This window comes from Desmodus rotundus, chromosome 3 (assembly GCF_022682495.2).
Source record: "Desmodus rotundus isolate HL8 chromosome 3, HLdesRot8A.1, whole genome shotgun sequence".
Taxonomy (NCBI): domain Eukaryota; kingdom Metazoa; phylum Chordata; class Mammalia; order Chiroptera; family Phyllostomidae; genus Desmodus; species Desmodus rotundus.
The window spans coordinates 84,757,766-84,773,295 of NC_071389.1; the positions used below are offsets into that span (position 1 = coordinate 84,757,766).

The window sequence follows — 15,530 nt, forward strand, 5'->3', positions numbered from 1 at the left end:
TCAGCCCCATCCTCCTCCACCATCCCTCCACCCTCACCACCAGGTTGGTTCATTCCCTAGTCCAGTCTCTGGTGTCAGCACATCCCAGGCCGTCTGGACCCTTTCCACAGGTAGAGGACCGCAATAGCAAGAGGGAGAGTGAGGTTGGTTGGCAAACCCATGTCCTGACTCTGGATCTCCTCATTCTATGACCCCATTCAATAACCATACATTACGCCCTGCTGTGTGTTAGACTATGCAATGTACTTGAAACCATGCAAACAAGAAGGCATGAAAGCCCATTCTAGTGAAGGAAACAGCCCTGTAACAAATGACTACAATTCTGGGTGGCCAACGATTCAAAAGTTTCACATAATATTCTCGTATACTATTCTATCCAGCACCTAGAAGAATGCCTGGCGTATATTAGATGGACCGCCAGTAGTATGGATTGATGGATGAATATATTAATGGCAAATACTTACTGGGTGCTTACCAAGTGCTATTATAAGTTTTACATGTATTAACTCATTCATTGATGTTCATAAGAATGCTGTGAGGTAGATGTTATTATTACCCATATTTTATGGTAGGGAAACTGAGGCACAGAAATGTTGGGTGACTTGCCCAGTTAGTAGGAAGAAGAGTCAAGATTCAAGCCCAGCCCAACAGTCTGGCCCCAGTCTATGCTTTTAGTCCCTGCTTCTAGTACACTAGGTGCACAGTGCTGGGGAATCCCAGAGGAGGCAGTCACCATCTGAGGAGCAGGACAAGGCTCCATCCTTTCTGCTGACTTCAGTATTGACATGGATGGCTCACCCTGGACCATGATGCCTCAGTGCCTTAACTTCCTTACTTCCAACAACCATTTCTATCATTCCACCTCAACCACTGTCTCCCATGTCAATTCTGCATATTATCATTACCAGTAAATGCACCACTTCTGAAATCTCACTGTCAAACCTTCTGCCCTCCTGCTTCACCGTATCATCCAGCTCCCTATTCTAGGACCTTAACTGCAATACTAGAAACTCCATTCAACTGACTCCACCACTGTTTTTGCTATTAATCAACTCCTCCTGCCTTCATTTTCTTCCTTACTGTCCTTAGATTCCATGCCCTGTTTTTATAAGCTTTCCACTGAATCCATTCCTAGCAGCCTTGCCCTTCTCTCCTTATCATTTTTGCCCAGAAAAACTCAGGTCCGACCATCTACCCTGTCTAGTCTTGCATCAAAGCTACTGAATATTGCTGAGAAAATATACATCTGAGATAATAACCAGAGTATCTTTAAATCCATGGCCACAAACCTCAAAAAACACTCAACACTGCCTACTGTGTTTTTCAAGTAAATTACTTCCCCATTGTCCATAACTAGTATATACCATTTTCTTGCTCCTCAGTGGACCGGAATCCTCACCCTCAGTTTCCCCTACATCTTTGCCCATGACCTTCACTGGGAAAACAGAACTAAACAGATCAGTGTCCTGCCATTTGTCCACTGGCCAATCTACAAATCTATCTACATCTGAACTTGTTCTGCCTTGTTTTGTCTCCCACGACTCTGGGAGCAATCTTTGTGCTCCTCTCAAAGGCAAATCCCTCCCCTCCCAGATTCTCAAACACTTCATTCCTTCGGTAATTCACACTCTTCTGCATCTTCACTCTCTCTGTTTACAAGATCATTCCCTTCAAATGACAAACACTGCGAAGTATCTCTCACCTTAAATAAAGAAACAAACCACTCAACCCCACACACTCCTCTAGTTGTCACTCATTTTTTCTGCTTCTCTCTGTAGAAAAACTTTCTCACTTCCTCACCTCCAAAGCACTCTTTAACCCACCCCATTTAGGCATTTGTCCTTATCTTCTCCAATGATCTTGTCATGGTCACTGTATGACTTCCATGTTGCCAAATCTACTACACATTTTTTCCTTATCTTAAGCAAACTCAGTGTCATTCAGCACAGCTGATCATACCCTCACTTTTTGAAGATCATTCACCTCCTGGCTTCTTTGATCCCACTTCTGGTTGCCCTCCTTTCCACACTCACTCCTTCTTGGTCACCTTGGCTGGCTTTTCCTCCTCTACCCCACTCCTAAAAGGAGTGGTTCTGGCCTTTTTCCATTTTCTACCTATTAATTTTATTTTCCTGGGGTGGGGGGAGTCTCATACTGTTCCATGGCCTTATCACCATATACATGTTAATGACTCCAATATTCATAGCTCTCTCCCTTACCTCTTCCCTAAAATTCCAGATTCATGTATCCAACTGCTCTCAAGGACCTAGAGATGAAGCTCTATTATCACTGCCTCTGCCCCCAAATGTCTTCCTCCTCAGGCTCCTCCTCAATCTCAGTAAGTTGCACCCCTATCTACCTAGATGCTGAAGCCAAATCTCTCCCTGGCCCTCACTCTCCATGTGCAACTCATCAGTGAGTCCTGTCCTGATTGTGTTCGTTTTTCTCCATCAGCACCACCACGCTTCACCGATCCATCTCTCACCTCAGCCACGGAACGAGCTCCGCTATAGGCCTCTCCGCACATTTGTCATTTGGATTTTTACCACCCTTCTCCTACCATGTCCTCAAGGTCCTGAAATAGTTGTCTGCCTCAACTTTTACAACCTCTTCTCAACACAGGCCCCTTTGTTCACTATGCTTCAGCACACTCATCTCCCTTCTGTCCTTCCTTCCCAAACTCTTTTCCATATTAGGGACTTTGTCCTTATTCTGGTACCCTGAAGTTCTCTTTTCCCAGCTCTTTAAACAACCACCTCATTCTCCTCCCTCAGAGTTAGCTCCAAGGCCATCTCCTTAGAGATACCTTCCCTGACTAGCCATCCTATCAAACATGGCATCTCCCCAGTTTGTACTTTTAGCAAACGTTTATTGAGTACTTCCCAGACATTGTTATTAGTGCTTTACCTTGATTAATTCTTTTATTTTTCACAAATGGATGAAGTGGCACTGTTATTATCATTATTATACCCATCTTAAAAATAAGGCAACTGGGCCCAAGAAGACAATAACTGTCCAAGGTTAAAGGATGATCACAGAGGGTCTCGGGATTTACCCTGCAGAGTCTGGCTCCAGCCTGGCCTCTTAACCGTCACACCATCTGACTCACTCACGTTGCCTGCATGTCTCCTTCCAGCACGTTTTACATCTAGCTACTGTCTTGTTTCTCTGTTTCTGTACTGTCAGTCTCCTCATTAGAATATAAACAGTGTTTGGACAGAGAGCTTTTTCTTCATCACTGGATCCCCAGGGCACGGTGAGCATAGATAACATAAGAAATCATTTTTGTTTTAAATGGTCGAATAATACTGTATGTGTTTTGTATGTTTTTCAGAACAGATTTATTATGCTGGCCCTGTCAATAATCCTGGGTTTGATATTCCCAAGGTAAGGTTTTGGTTTTCTATTTTGCCTTGTTACTTAATAATTCTATTGAGCAGTTTCTTGAAGCAGAAGAAGGTGGAGGTGATGGAAGAGAAGGAGGAGGGGGAACAGGAGGAGGAACAGGGAATTAAACAGTTAAACCTTCGTAGGCCATCAATAAGAAAACCATTCCTCCATAAAGTTGATACCTGATAGAGGGCACTTTCAAATGTCTAACAGACTGGTCTGTCTTGTCATTTTGGTACTTAACATTTTATGTCGTGTCGGACCCTGGGGGATCTTCTGGGTAGATGCCCCCAGCTAGAGGGATGCCAGCATTCCATCCCTGCAGGGTTGCTCTGTCCTCGGGCACTCCATGTGGCTGGAGCTGCCGGGCGTTTGGGAGGTGGGCACAGGCTTGCTGTCACTTGTGCTTGGTAAGGCTGGCCATTTAGAGAAAGAAACACACAACCACGAGGACTTGAATGGCCCCCAGTTACCATCCTTACACTATTATTCATGGGCTGCCACCAAGTAAATAAAATGCCCATGTCCTGGGCATTCACTGGTGAGCTTCACAGACAAGAGCTGAATTTTCCTTTAATTCCATTTTTCTCAAAATAATGTGACTTTAATAGATGGATGGATTCAAGCAGCTCTGACATAAGCAATACATTTTCAGTATGCTATTTGCAAGAGAATATTATGGGACAATGGAAAAATAATCACAAAAATGTAATAATTTTAATTTTTTTGGTTTTAACATCCTCCTTTCTGTCTTCCAAAACTAGTATGTGACTCTGGAAAACGGTCTCCTCCATATGGAATTGTTTAAATTAGTTTCATTTATCTTGTACGTTTCCTTTCTATCCCAGTCTCTGGGCTCCTAAGGTCAAAGCCATCATGTTTCTGGACCATCTGGGACTTCCACCAGCACTGCTCTAGCAGCTGGAAATTGTCCTACCTTCCCTTCCCACTCTGGGGTTCTTCTTCTCTAGAGTTTCTTCTGCGAGCCTTTCAGTATAAATTTAACAAATTCTTATCACTTCTAGAATGTGGGGCCCAAATTATCCAGGTAGATTTTTCTTTAAATCTGTGTTATTTGAATTTTTTTCCTTCCTCATTTTGTTTCTGACCCCCTCCACACACACACATGCACACTGGAGACTGACTTAAAATTTGCAAGCTATTGATTTCCATCTTGCATAATTGATCTTTTAAAAAAATAAACCAGTTCCCTTTAGTAATTGCTGTGAAATAGGGGGCGAAAAGAACTTCTTATAGTCACAGACTCTCTTAATAAGAAAATTTACCTGAGGTGTAAAAAGCTTTATTGCCAGGACACCTGGGTGAGTGCAGTGCCTGTGTTCAACCAGCAATGGTGCTCAACGAGATTGCTGGCCAACATGAGGGCAAAGGTGTGGCCAGGTCTCCTGGGTCTGAGTCTGAGTGTTTAACCACCCAGACTCTCTTGGCCTGATCCTCCTGCCTCTCCCCACTCTGTGGCCTGGGCCTGGGAAGCAGAAATCTCCCCAGCCCTGACCCCACCCCAGCTGGCTGACACCCGAGTAGGACACATGCAACCTGTCACACAGCAGCAGAGGCAGCTGGAGGCCTTAATCCCCACGTGGGCTCCCATGTTGGCCCAGGACCAGCTGCAGGCAGCTCAGGCTTCCCTGGCTGAAAGCCAGCCAGCAAGGCTCAAAGACTTTGCTTCCTAATATGGGACAGAGACAGTGCAAAGCTTTTCGATTTAAAAGATCCCCTCCTCCCATCAAATCCCCCAGAGAAGGGTTCTGTGCTAATTCTGTACCTGCTTGGCTGAAAACCACTCCAGTCAGCAATCAGCCTTTAGTGTCTTGGTATTCCTTACTTTTTAACAGAACCAGTCCCTTGGCCCAGATTTCAGTCCTGCCTAGAGCTCTACATCTGTCTATGACTGCTGCTTTCTGAATTAGAATTTGAGACCCTTGGGCTTCCAAAAGCTCATGGGCAACTTGTAGGTGTAGCCTGAACTGCATAAGTGCCAAGAACTACAAACCCCTAACTCACAAATTCAGTGCTCATTTCAACAGCAGAAAGGCCACTGCCCTCTGTCCCTTGTCCCTGCTCTGCTCCTCCTGTCTTCTATACGTCCTTCCACCTGCCTAGAGTCAGGCTCTGCTCCCTAAATGCTCTTGCTGGTTAAACCAGAGTATGTATATCTTATAATTCAAAATCTAGAAACCCTTCCTTTAAATACTATATCTTTGCTTAGGCTTACAAAGCAATGATGAAAACTTCATTTTGTTTTCAATAATTTTATACAGTATGTACTTAAATGCATAGGGACTGTTAAAAGAAAAATAGACAATGATAATTATGATGATAATTAAACATAGATGCAAATCTGAGCTGATCTTATTATTTATTCTCTCACTTTTACACCACTTTGGTTAACTAACACTGCTTCTGAAATCTCAGCTGCTTGATATTTGAGTAATCAGACCCACGGGAGCCTATCCATCACAGAGTCCCCAAGTTAAATGGTGCCTGCGGGCTCCAATCAGTCCTCACACCCTAATCACCATCCTGAGCAGAACCTGGGTGTCTTGAATACAGTTTTCAGTGGTGGGAACCAGCTTGCTCCTGGACCTCTGCTAATTGCTAGGAAGTGTTTCTCCTAAAAACACTACCTTTTCATGAAACTTCTACCCAGTCGTCTGATGTATTCCTTCCCTCTGGCTTACACAGATGAAACTCCTTTCCTTTCTCTGGTGACAGGCACATCAAAAATGTGCCAGGAGTCTTGCGCATCCTTCCCTCTTGGGCCCTTTTCCCTGTGTAGCACTACAGTCACCCACCCCGAGCTTTTCTTCTCCAGACTGCAGTCTACAGATGCCACGTGGGCCTGTGGGGGCTGGGCAGGGTTCTGCTGGGAACAAAACAGATGTGGTCAACCCCTGGGTTCCTTCTGCAGCTCCACACAGGCCTGTGCAGCAGCCACTACACACAGCCAAAAGGATTCCTCTGTGGAGTGTTGTTCCAGAAAGAAACCCTAAAAGGCAGTGACAGAGCATGTAGGTTTCATGCAGTTGAATGTAGCTCCCCCAGAAGTCTTCTCTGTCTCAGCAAATGACACTCTGTCCTTCCAGTCGCTCAGGCCAGAATCCTTGGAGTCACCCTTAACCCCTCTCTTTCTCTCTCACCCACATGGACTTCCTCAGCAAATCATGTCAGCTCTTCTTTCAAAATCTATTCAGCATCCAACCCCTACTCCCTCTCCACCATCCGCTCCAAGTGTTCACCATCTCTCACCTGGGCTCCTGAAGTCACCCTCTACCTGCTCTTCCTGCTGCCACCCTCTCCCCACACAGCCTTCTGTTAGAGGTAGCCACAGGGGTCCTCCTCTGGGAAAAACACTGTCCTGACCGGCGCCACCTGGCCCTTTCAGAGTCAAAGCCAGCATCCCCATGGCCAGTGAGTCCATCCCTGGCCTCATCTCCTCTCTCTGGTCCTGTGGTTCCCTCTCCCTAATGGCCCACTGACATCTTCACTCTTCCTGAAACATGGGAGAACCAGCCCCCAGGGTAGAGTGGCATAGGCCTGCACCTTCTCTGCTGGGTCTGCCTTGACTGCCCTACTTAAAATCGCCAGCTGGCACTATCCCATCCCACTCTGCCCTGCCCTGCCCAGCACTCCCGTCCACCCCTTCCCTGCTTGAATTCTCTCTGTAATATCAGCATGTGACACACCATATACACAGCTAGTGGTCACCTGCATTGTCTGTCTCTCCCAGCGAGCCCATAAGGTTTACAGGGCAAAATTTGGTTTGTCTTGTTCCACCTTATTTGCAATGTCTAGAGCAGAGCCTGCACATAGAAGGTGCTTGATAACTATTTTCTGAATGGTTGATTGTTCTATAGGTTGCACACCTCACACTTTCCCTGTGTCCCTTTCAGGGAGAATACCAGGTTTCGCTGAAACTGTATAATAAAAACAATCCCATGGTGGCCTGTGCCAATGCTACCGTCATTTGTTCCTGAGCAGCTCAAAAGCACATGGATCTGTCTCGTGGGAATTGCAAGTTCTTCAGCCTGAACCTACTGTGCAAGAAGAACCAGTCACCTACAAAAGGACCCTCAAGGAGCTCGTTGAATGTGCTAGTGCTGACTTCAGCACCAGCACCAGGAGTCCCAGGCTCCACACGTGTAATGAAGTGCCCGAAATTACCTGCTTCTAAGGAGCCTTCTAGTACTCACTGAGCAGTCTTGAGGGTCCATTGTTCCTCCCCAAATGGCCACCTCACACCAAACGCCCTGCTTCTCAGCTCTTTAGGAGTGCGTCCCCATTTACCCAGAATAAAGAAAGCTGGCCCAAAATCATTTCTTGTGGTTCTTCCAAGAATCTGAGTATAGTCCTGGACTTATAATGCAATTTCCTCCAGACACAGTCGGGGGCTGGCGCAGCATTCACAGTGCTGACAGATTCAGCAGGACAGTGGCGCTGCTAAAGTCAGAGCGCTGGGGACACGTGCCCATCCTTCTCCTGGGCCAGCCCTGCACCTCGGACCACAAGGATGGGGAAGCCGATGAAACCTTGTAACAAGTGACATCAGAGTCCTACTTGATGGATAACTGCTGAACAGTATGAACCAGGCCCTGCGTTTGGACCAGGGTACTCCAGGGAACAAAACAGATACTGCCCCTGCCATCATGGAGCTCGCAGTCCCTGAAATATTAAAAAGCCGCATGTTGGCCAGACGACACATCTTGCCCATGCAGAAACACCACAATGCCCTCCGTAATGAGCAGGTGCCTGTCTGCTGCCAAGGCCATTGTGGCAGCCCCGTCTTCTCCTGTTCCCAGGATCGAATGGTGGGCTCCCTGTGCCCTCCTCCTCGCCCTTGTCCTTCCAGGCTCCCTGCGCCCAACACCTGTCTGGCCCTGTTGCTCCCACTAAGGGGCTAGAATCAGGTGACTGAGTTCACTTTATCATTTTCAGGACTTTTCTATCCCTCAAAGTGCCACTACATTAGAGATTTAAAGAGGGGGGAAAATTCTCAGTTTAAAAATGTTCATTGTTATTAATTGCTCTCTGTATATAATTAAAGTACCTGGTATAGCAGCCCATATGCCTGGTGAATCAAAACTTTAAAACCAGAACCTGATGTTTTCTGGGTTATAAAGAGGCAAAATGACAGTAGTGTCCTCACTTGTGCCCCTAAATGCTCAGGAGAAAAGACCAGCTGTGGCCGTGCCAGGCTCGGGAGCAAACCTCCACACTCACAGTGGTACTGTTATGTACACAAACAGCCACCTGAGCTGCTGACCCTTCACCATTCCCTCTAGGGAGACTCGTTCCCCTGCTCCCTGTTTGGTAAACACCTCTGCTGTAGCAAAGGCCCCGTACGGATTCTGGGCGCACACATGTTCAACAGCTCAGGACAGCTGTCACAGCCTTCCAACGACAGGGTGAGCCGGAGGGAATGAGCTCACTTTTTATTTTTCTACAACTCAGCTGTTTCCCTTCCTAGTCTTTGCCCTCTTCTTAAAAATTCAACATCATGTGTACGTGTAGGTGTGTGTGAGAGAGTTTCAGATGCTATAGTTTTGAGTTAAACAAGGATTTTCATATACAGCAGTTGCACTAAGGATGCATGATTTGAGGGAAAAAGAAAGCATTTCTCTGGCCTGAAATACGTCTGTCCTTAGTGTCCTGTTATGGGCCTTAAATTTCACGGCAAGTTTCACTCCTGCAAGTTGAGAAGATTGCTTACTGTTTACAAGTCTCCCATGAAATACAAACAGTCCTGGTAGGAGAAGCAGCCAAGCTCATTATCCCTCTTTAACACTCCGGCAGAACGTGGTACCTCAGGTGATGTTTGGCACTGGCCTCCAGGCAGCAGGAGGTGTTGAGGAGGTGGGCAGCGCCAGGCAGCTCTCTTAGGGGGCACGTCTGTGTGTGCACCTGGGCAGGGGGTGAGTGTGCACAAAGGACTTAATTTACTTCTCACTCTCTCATACACAGAGTTTGCTACTGTTTCAAAATCACCGTCAAATATTCTAAAAATTTCTCCTCAACAAAATCCTCCCCCCGCCAAAAAATCAGTTTGGTTCTAGATTATACTATGCCTCCAGAACCAAAGAGCTCTTGGGGAAATCAGCCAGCTCCAGTCATTTGGGGCCCCAAGCCTACACACATACACACACACACAAAGTTTTTATTTCAATATGCTTTTATTTTTTATTTTATTTTTTTCGTCACCATTTATCCCCTCTATACCCTCTTCTACCTCCACACACTCCCCTCCCCCCTGCAATCTTAACCTCTCTGTGTTTACTTTTTCTTTTTTTTTCCTCAAAGGAAATGCCAGTGCCCAAGGGAAGCTTCTCCAGGCTAGGGTCCAGGCAAAATTCTGAAGATTCACTTGGGAGAGTGTGATCACATCACACAAAATGTTTGGTCTGTAAGAAAGAGAGACTCGACTCAATCAGGCTTATGCATATGGGGGCCTCATTGATCCCTGCGACTACTGAGTCCCAGGGTTCAGGAGTCAGCCACGGTTTGCTGCAGAGGTTCACGCTCCTTTCAGCACTTCACCTCTATTTTTCTGCCGTTCTTTCACCTCTGGCCTCTCTGAATATCAACTTCACCCTCAATCTTTTCTATAATTAAAAGTAATTTCACACTTGTGCAAAATACAAAAAAATGAGAGACAACTTTATCTCAAAACCCTACCATTCATTTTGAGTGCAATGTCTTGGGTCACATGACCACTCCTGACCAATCATGTTGGCCTTGCACTGATTGGCTTAGCCTTAGCCACATGACCCACTCCCCAGCATTGGATTCAAGTTAGTCCCACTGGTACCAGGCTATTCCCTAAGAAGAACTGGGGGCATGAGAAAGGTAAAGTGAAAAAAGGGGAAAGATGCTAGGAGTCCAGAACACATGTGGAATTACACAGGCCAGTTTTCAGTTCTAACTTCCCTCGCTATTAACTGGGCAAGTGCCTTAAATTCTCTGAGCCTCAGTTTCCTCATCTGTGTCAACAATAATCACACCCACCTTATAGAAATACTGTGAGAATCAAATGAAAAAAAATGTATGTAAAGTGCTTGGAACAGTACCTGTCTTGTAACTCAAAGTGAGTTATTATAAGGTGATGCCTCATTTCTTTGGGCTTCTATAACAAAAATTCCATAAACTGGGAGACTTATAAATAATAGAAATTTATTTCTCACAGCCCTGGAGACTGGGAAGTCCAAGATCAAGGCACTGGCTGATTTGGTGTCTGGCAAGGGCCTGCTCCCGTGTTCATGGACAGCCTCTCTTCGGGTGCTCACGTGGCAGAAGGGGCGAGGGAGCTCAGCGGGGTCTCCTTTACATGGTCACTAATCACCTCATCACCTCACAGCCCTCACTTCTTAACACCATCACTTTGGGAGTTAAGATTTCAACAAATGGATTTGGAGGGGACGCAAACATTAGTCCTAAGAGGTGGGTGTTCCTCTGTGGAACTGAAGCCCTGTTTCCTAGCGTACCTCTCCTACATTATCGGGCAAACAGTGGCGGGGCCTGCTATCACCCGGAGCCCACATTTATTTATAAGCCCTGAAATGGTTCCTTGCCACCTTGACTTCTCAGTGTAGCTAGTTTTATCAGACCTGAGGTGGGGTCATATTGCAGAGCTATATGCTTGGAGTATTAACTCAGAAAAGAAGTCAAGGGAAACCTTCAGCACCAATTTTCCCCCAAACAGAAACATTATAACTAGGCCAAAGGGGCCTACAAAAGGAAATGTGTGAAATATTTAATTAAACTTGTTTTCTGTTAAAAAAAAAAGATACAGATCCAAGACATGAAGAACTAAATGTAACATCTGCAAAGTTAACAATTACGTCTGCCTTCAGAAAAAAATAACCCAAAATAGCTAGTGAGAGAGTGGCAAGGGCCACATCGCAACTTTAGGGGACTTGTGAAGAAAAAGCTAATCAACTAACTGAGCAGTTCTATTTCAGACTTGAATCAGCTACAGGTTTCTCAGTCAGCAAAGCTTCCCGATCATTTTATCTGGTAAACAGTGGTTCTAGAGGAGCTGGAAGAGAGCTCTTTTACATTCAGTTAGTAAATAACTTCTGTTGTTCCTTTTGGAACCGAAGCCTTCAGCTGCCTTCAAATATACCAGCCTAAATTTTTTTTCTCTCTCCTCTAAGCCAGCTTTTCTTTAAAATGTGTGAAAGAGGAAATTCCTCCACTATCTTGGTCTCCTCACTGCTGAGGAGAATGTACACATCAATGTTATTTTAGCTGAAAACAATGAGCTCTTCACCAAGCTGATATTTTCATGGATTCCCTGAAACTGAACCAACGATGGAGGAAAAAAACACCCTTGCCACGTACACCCGCATCGCTTTATTGTGGCTCCCTTCCCTCTCTTCCACTCAGAAACGGTAGGGGAGCATTTGAGAAGAGGCCAGAGAAAATTATTGAAATGATCAAAGGGATATTAAGTATTTCCACATAAAAGTAGACTAAAAAGATTGACATGTATAAGTTGTAGAAAGACATCTGGGAAGGCAGAACAACAATAATAGCAACAATTTTTTTAAAGCTACCAATTATTTGAGCATTTGCTATGTGTGCATGCTTTTACCTGCATTTAACACTTAATCTCATTAACAGCCCACAGGTGGTAATGCAATGACCTCTGGTGCAGAAGAGGAAGGTGGGGTTAGCAAATGGAGGAGACTGCCCCCGGTTCCCCCTGCAGCTGGGCTCAGCAGGCTGGGATTCAGTTCTGACTCCATCCCAGGCTCACTCTCGCTGAGTGGCTGCCCTGGCTGTTTGGTTGGAGACTATAGAATAAGGAACACTTTATGGTTTCAGTTGTGGGCTTGAAGAATTTAAGTCAAGAAGCAAACAGTCTTAAAAACAAAATAGGCTAAAAGGGGTTGGATTAATTCACCAATGAGAGCACAGCAGAAAAAGAAAAAGACTATGATTTGAGTTTCATTATTTGGAGGAACTCCACTATGTTCTTCAACAAATAAATTTTGGGTCGCTCACTTTCAAACTCACCTGGATGAATGGGCTGGGATAGTCTGGCTTTCTCACTTTCTATTTTCCTTCCTTCCTTCCTTCCTTCCTTCTTTTTTTCCTTCTTTCCTTCCTTCTGTAAATATTTGTTCAGCACCAACTACTTGCTGGCGGCTGCATTGAACAGAATACAAAATCTAGAACATAGAATATAAAAATGAATAATATATATTATAATCCCTGCTCAAAATCAGCTTATATTTTAGGAAAAGAGAATAAAGAAAGTTTCAAAAATCTCTGGTAGTGGGTAGCCCATGGTAAGTATTATAACAAAAGAGAAGGAGGAGACTGGTTTTGTGGGGCTGACAGATGCGTTGGCTCGGTGGTGGAGTACACGGGTGCTGGACCTCGAAGGGTGGATGGGGCTTTGGAGGTCCTGGTGCCCGTGGTATGGTAGTGAACTCCATTTTAGACTAAGTAAAGTATATAATAAAAGAGACTTTCACCCAAGCACAAGCTTTTCTGTGAATACTTACTTGTGATCCTGAAACTAAACCAATCTGCAAGTGCTATGCACTGTGGACCCGGATCTCTCTCCAAGTCCACCCCCCACCAGACGGTCCACTAGTCACCCCTCCAAACAACTCCTTTGCACCCCGTTCTCACGTGTGACTCATGTTGTCAGAGTCCCCTCCTGTGTTGGAAGGTGTGGAGCTAGGCCAGTAGGCAAGGGCTCATGCAAGGTTCCAGGGAGATGGGACAAATGGGGGAAGGAGAGAGAGGGGGAGGCCAGCCAGGGAATGGTGCCTAAACAAGGAGATAGCACTAAAACCCAAACAAATGCTCGGTGAGGGGAACAGCGATTGGAGAGCTGGGGGCAGGGGGCAGGGAACAGCTGGTCTAAGGGTGATGAGAAGGAGGTGCTGAAAAACTCAGGAAGACATGGAACCAGCAGGAGCCCCTACATGGGCCCAGTGCAAGGAGACCTGGAGAGTGGAGCCAACAGCTGCTGGGCCTCTGTGTCCTTCAGCTTTCCTCCCACCACTGCTGTGTCGGAGCCCGGTGTGGTGCTCCAGAAAAAAAACCACTCAGGAGCCATCACTCTTACCAGAGTCTGGACCAGGGTCTTTATGACTGTTCTGTTTCAGTTCATTCAGGATGCTCTGACAAAACTATCACAGAAGAGGGAGCTTACAAAGAACAGAGATTTATTTCCCACAGTTCTGGAGGCTGGAAGTCCAAGAGGTCGACAGACTGGGTGTCCTCACCTGGCAGAGGGGAAGAGGGCGCTCTCTGGGGTGTCTTTGACCAGGGCACTGATATCATTCACGGGGGCTCCACACTCATGCCCTAATCACCTCCCAGAGGTCCCATCTCCAAATGCCATCACACTGGGGATTAGGTTTCTACATATGACTTCTTGGGGATACAAACACTTCCCTTCTATTTCCTTTTCCAGCTCATCTTTTGTAATGAAATGAAAGACATCATAATGCAGAAACTCCTCTGTTGGTTGCCTGGTGTGAAGCCCTCACTGGCCAAGTCCGAGCTCTTGGTAAGGACTCCCTCCACCAGCTGGGTAATGTCACACCTGGAGGCATTTAGGAGAGAAAGGCACTTCTCACTCCTGCTGCACTCCCTGGCCACAGTTTTTCATAATCACATTGGATTTGCCCACTGTTGCCTCCCTCGGTAAAACTATTTGTTCTTCATGTTGCTGTTTTAACCCCCTTCACTTTTTTAAATTGGATTTTATTGTTCAATATTTTATGTTTTGACTTCACTGAAACATCACAGCCACATTCAGGCTTCCAGAATGTTCATATCAGGAACAGGATACTGAAGTCATTGCTGAGAGCCAGTGGCACCTGTTGGTGCTCTCAGGGAGCTCGTTCCCAGACACCTTTCACGGCTGGAGAAGCAGCCCTAAAAATGAGGAATTAAAATGCAGCACAACTTTGGAAGGAAATCAGTCCTCACCTTAGCCAAGCACATGTATCACCTCTTCCGGATATTTTGGGGGTGGGACGATGTTGGCTTCGCCTTGTGGGTGAGCTCCTAGGGGCAGAGACGTAGCAGAGAGGAGGACCTGGTGTCTTGTGTCCCCACCCAGACACTGGGATGCGTGGCAGAGCCTCCAGGGGATAGAAGCTGCAGCCAGGAGCTGAGCCAGGAGCTGACTTTATGCAGATCTCACAGAAACTCCAGGGCACCAGCGGCATTTTGTGGGGCCTCCATGGCAATGCGGTACAGGGGCAAGAGGGGGCGGCACAGCTTAGCTGGTTCCATAACCCAAGGGGGACCCAGCACAAAGAGGGGCCAGAGAACCAGGCCTGGGCTTAAGCACCATGCTTCCCCCTCCCCAAACACACAGCCCTGGCCCGGGAGGAGCGTGCTACAGAATGAAATAGGAAAGAAGTGCTCTTGAACTGACTCAGGGTGCCCAAAAATAATCGGCAGAGAATGTGAGACAAGTCTGAAGAGATCTGAATAGATTCTGTAATACATGAGTGAAGTGATAAGTCAGTGATACTTATTAAGTTGTCACTGGTGGAGTGTCTCCCTATGAACCCTCAGGCCAATACAAAAGGAGTTCCAGGTTTGCGGCTGAGCAGGGTTCTCCTGCCCCAGCCCCACAGCAGAACAGGAGTCCCGTTTCCTCACAAGTGCTCCACCCCAGCTCCTTTTGCTTCCCCGCTAACAACTGGACGTCCATTTGGACCTACTTGTAACCTCCGCACTGTCCCTGGGATATTGGTTTTCCTTCTGCTCGAAGGCAGGCAGGATGCATTGCTCCTGCTGTGATCAGAGTCCCTTCCTCACCATCCTCCTGACAATGAGCGTAGGACCCATTGTCTATTGATATTCTGGACTGGAGCTCAGCCCTCAACCCCCACAGCATGTCCAGTTACCTACTCCCAGAGCAAATCTGTGGTGCGGTCCAGAAGAGGAGAAGTCCCAAATGCAGAGTACTTTACAAAGTATTAGACATTTTTATACATGACAAGAATGAAATTTTTAGAGGACATTGTCCTAGGTACACAGACAATATGTATAACTCACATTTATTAACCAACAGCTTTAGCTTCTTGTGTCCTTTGCTTTCTAGCTCCACAAAAACCAGATATGGTCTCAACTTCAGGGGG

The 15,530-nt window shown here is 46.2% G+C and overlaps 1 protein-coding gene and 1 long non-coding RNA gene across 3 annotated transcripts in view; one reads left to right on the plus strand and one right to left on the minus strand.

Annotated features, from left to right (window-relative positions):
* The window catches only part of LY86 (lymphocyte antigen 86), a 58,449-nt gene extending 50,047 nt beyond the window's left edge, over positions 1-8,402 (plus strand). The window contains exons 4-5 of one of the 2 annotated variants that reach the window (XM_024552274.4): positions 3,335-3,387; positions 7,305-8,396. In XM_024552274.4, coding sequence (XP_024408042.2) covers positions 3,335-3,387; positions 7,305-7,388 — 137 coding nt within the window. In that variant the 3' untranslated portion in view covers positions 7,389-8,396. Of the gene's footprint in view, positions 1-3,334; positions 3,388-7,304 lie in introns of both variants that reach the window. The other variant, XM_053921834.2, reaches the window with a different exon arrangement.
* The window catches only part of LOC123478900 (uncharacterized), a 41,659-nt gene that overhangs the window by 7,538 nt on the left and 18,591 nt on the right, over positions 1-15,530 (minus strand). The gene's annotated exons all lie outside the window — the stretch shown is intronic.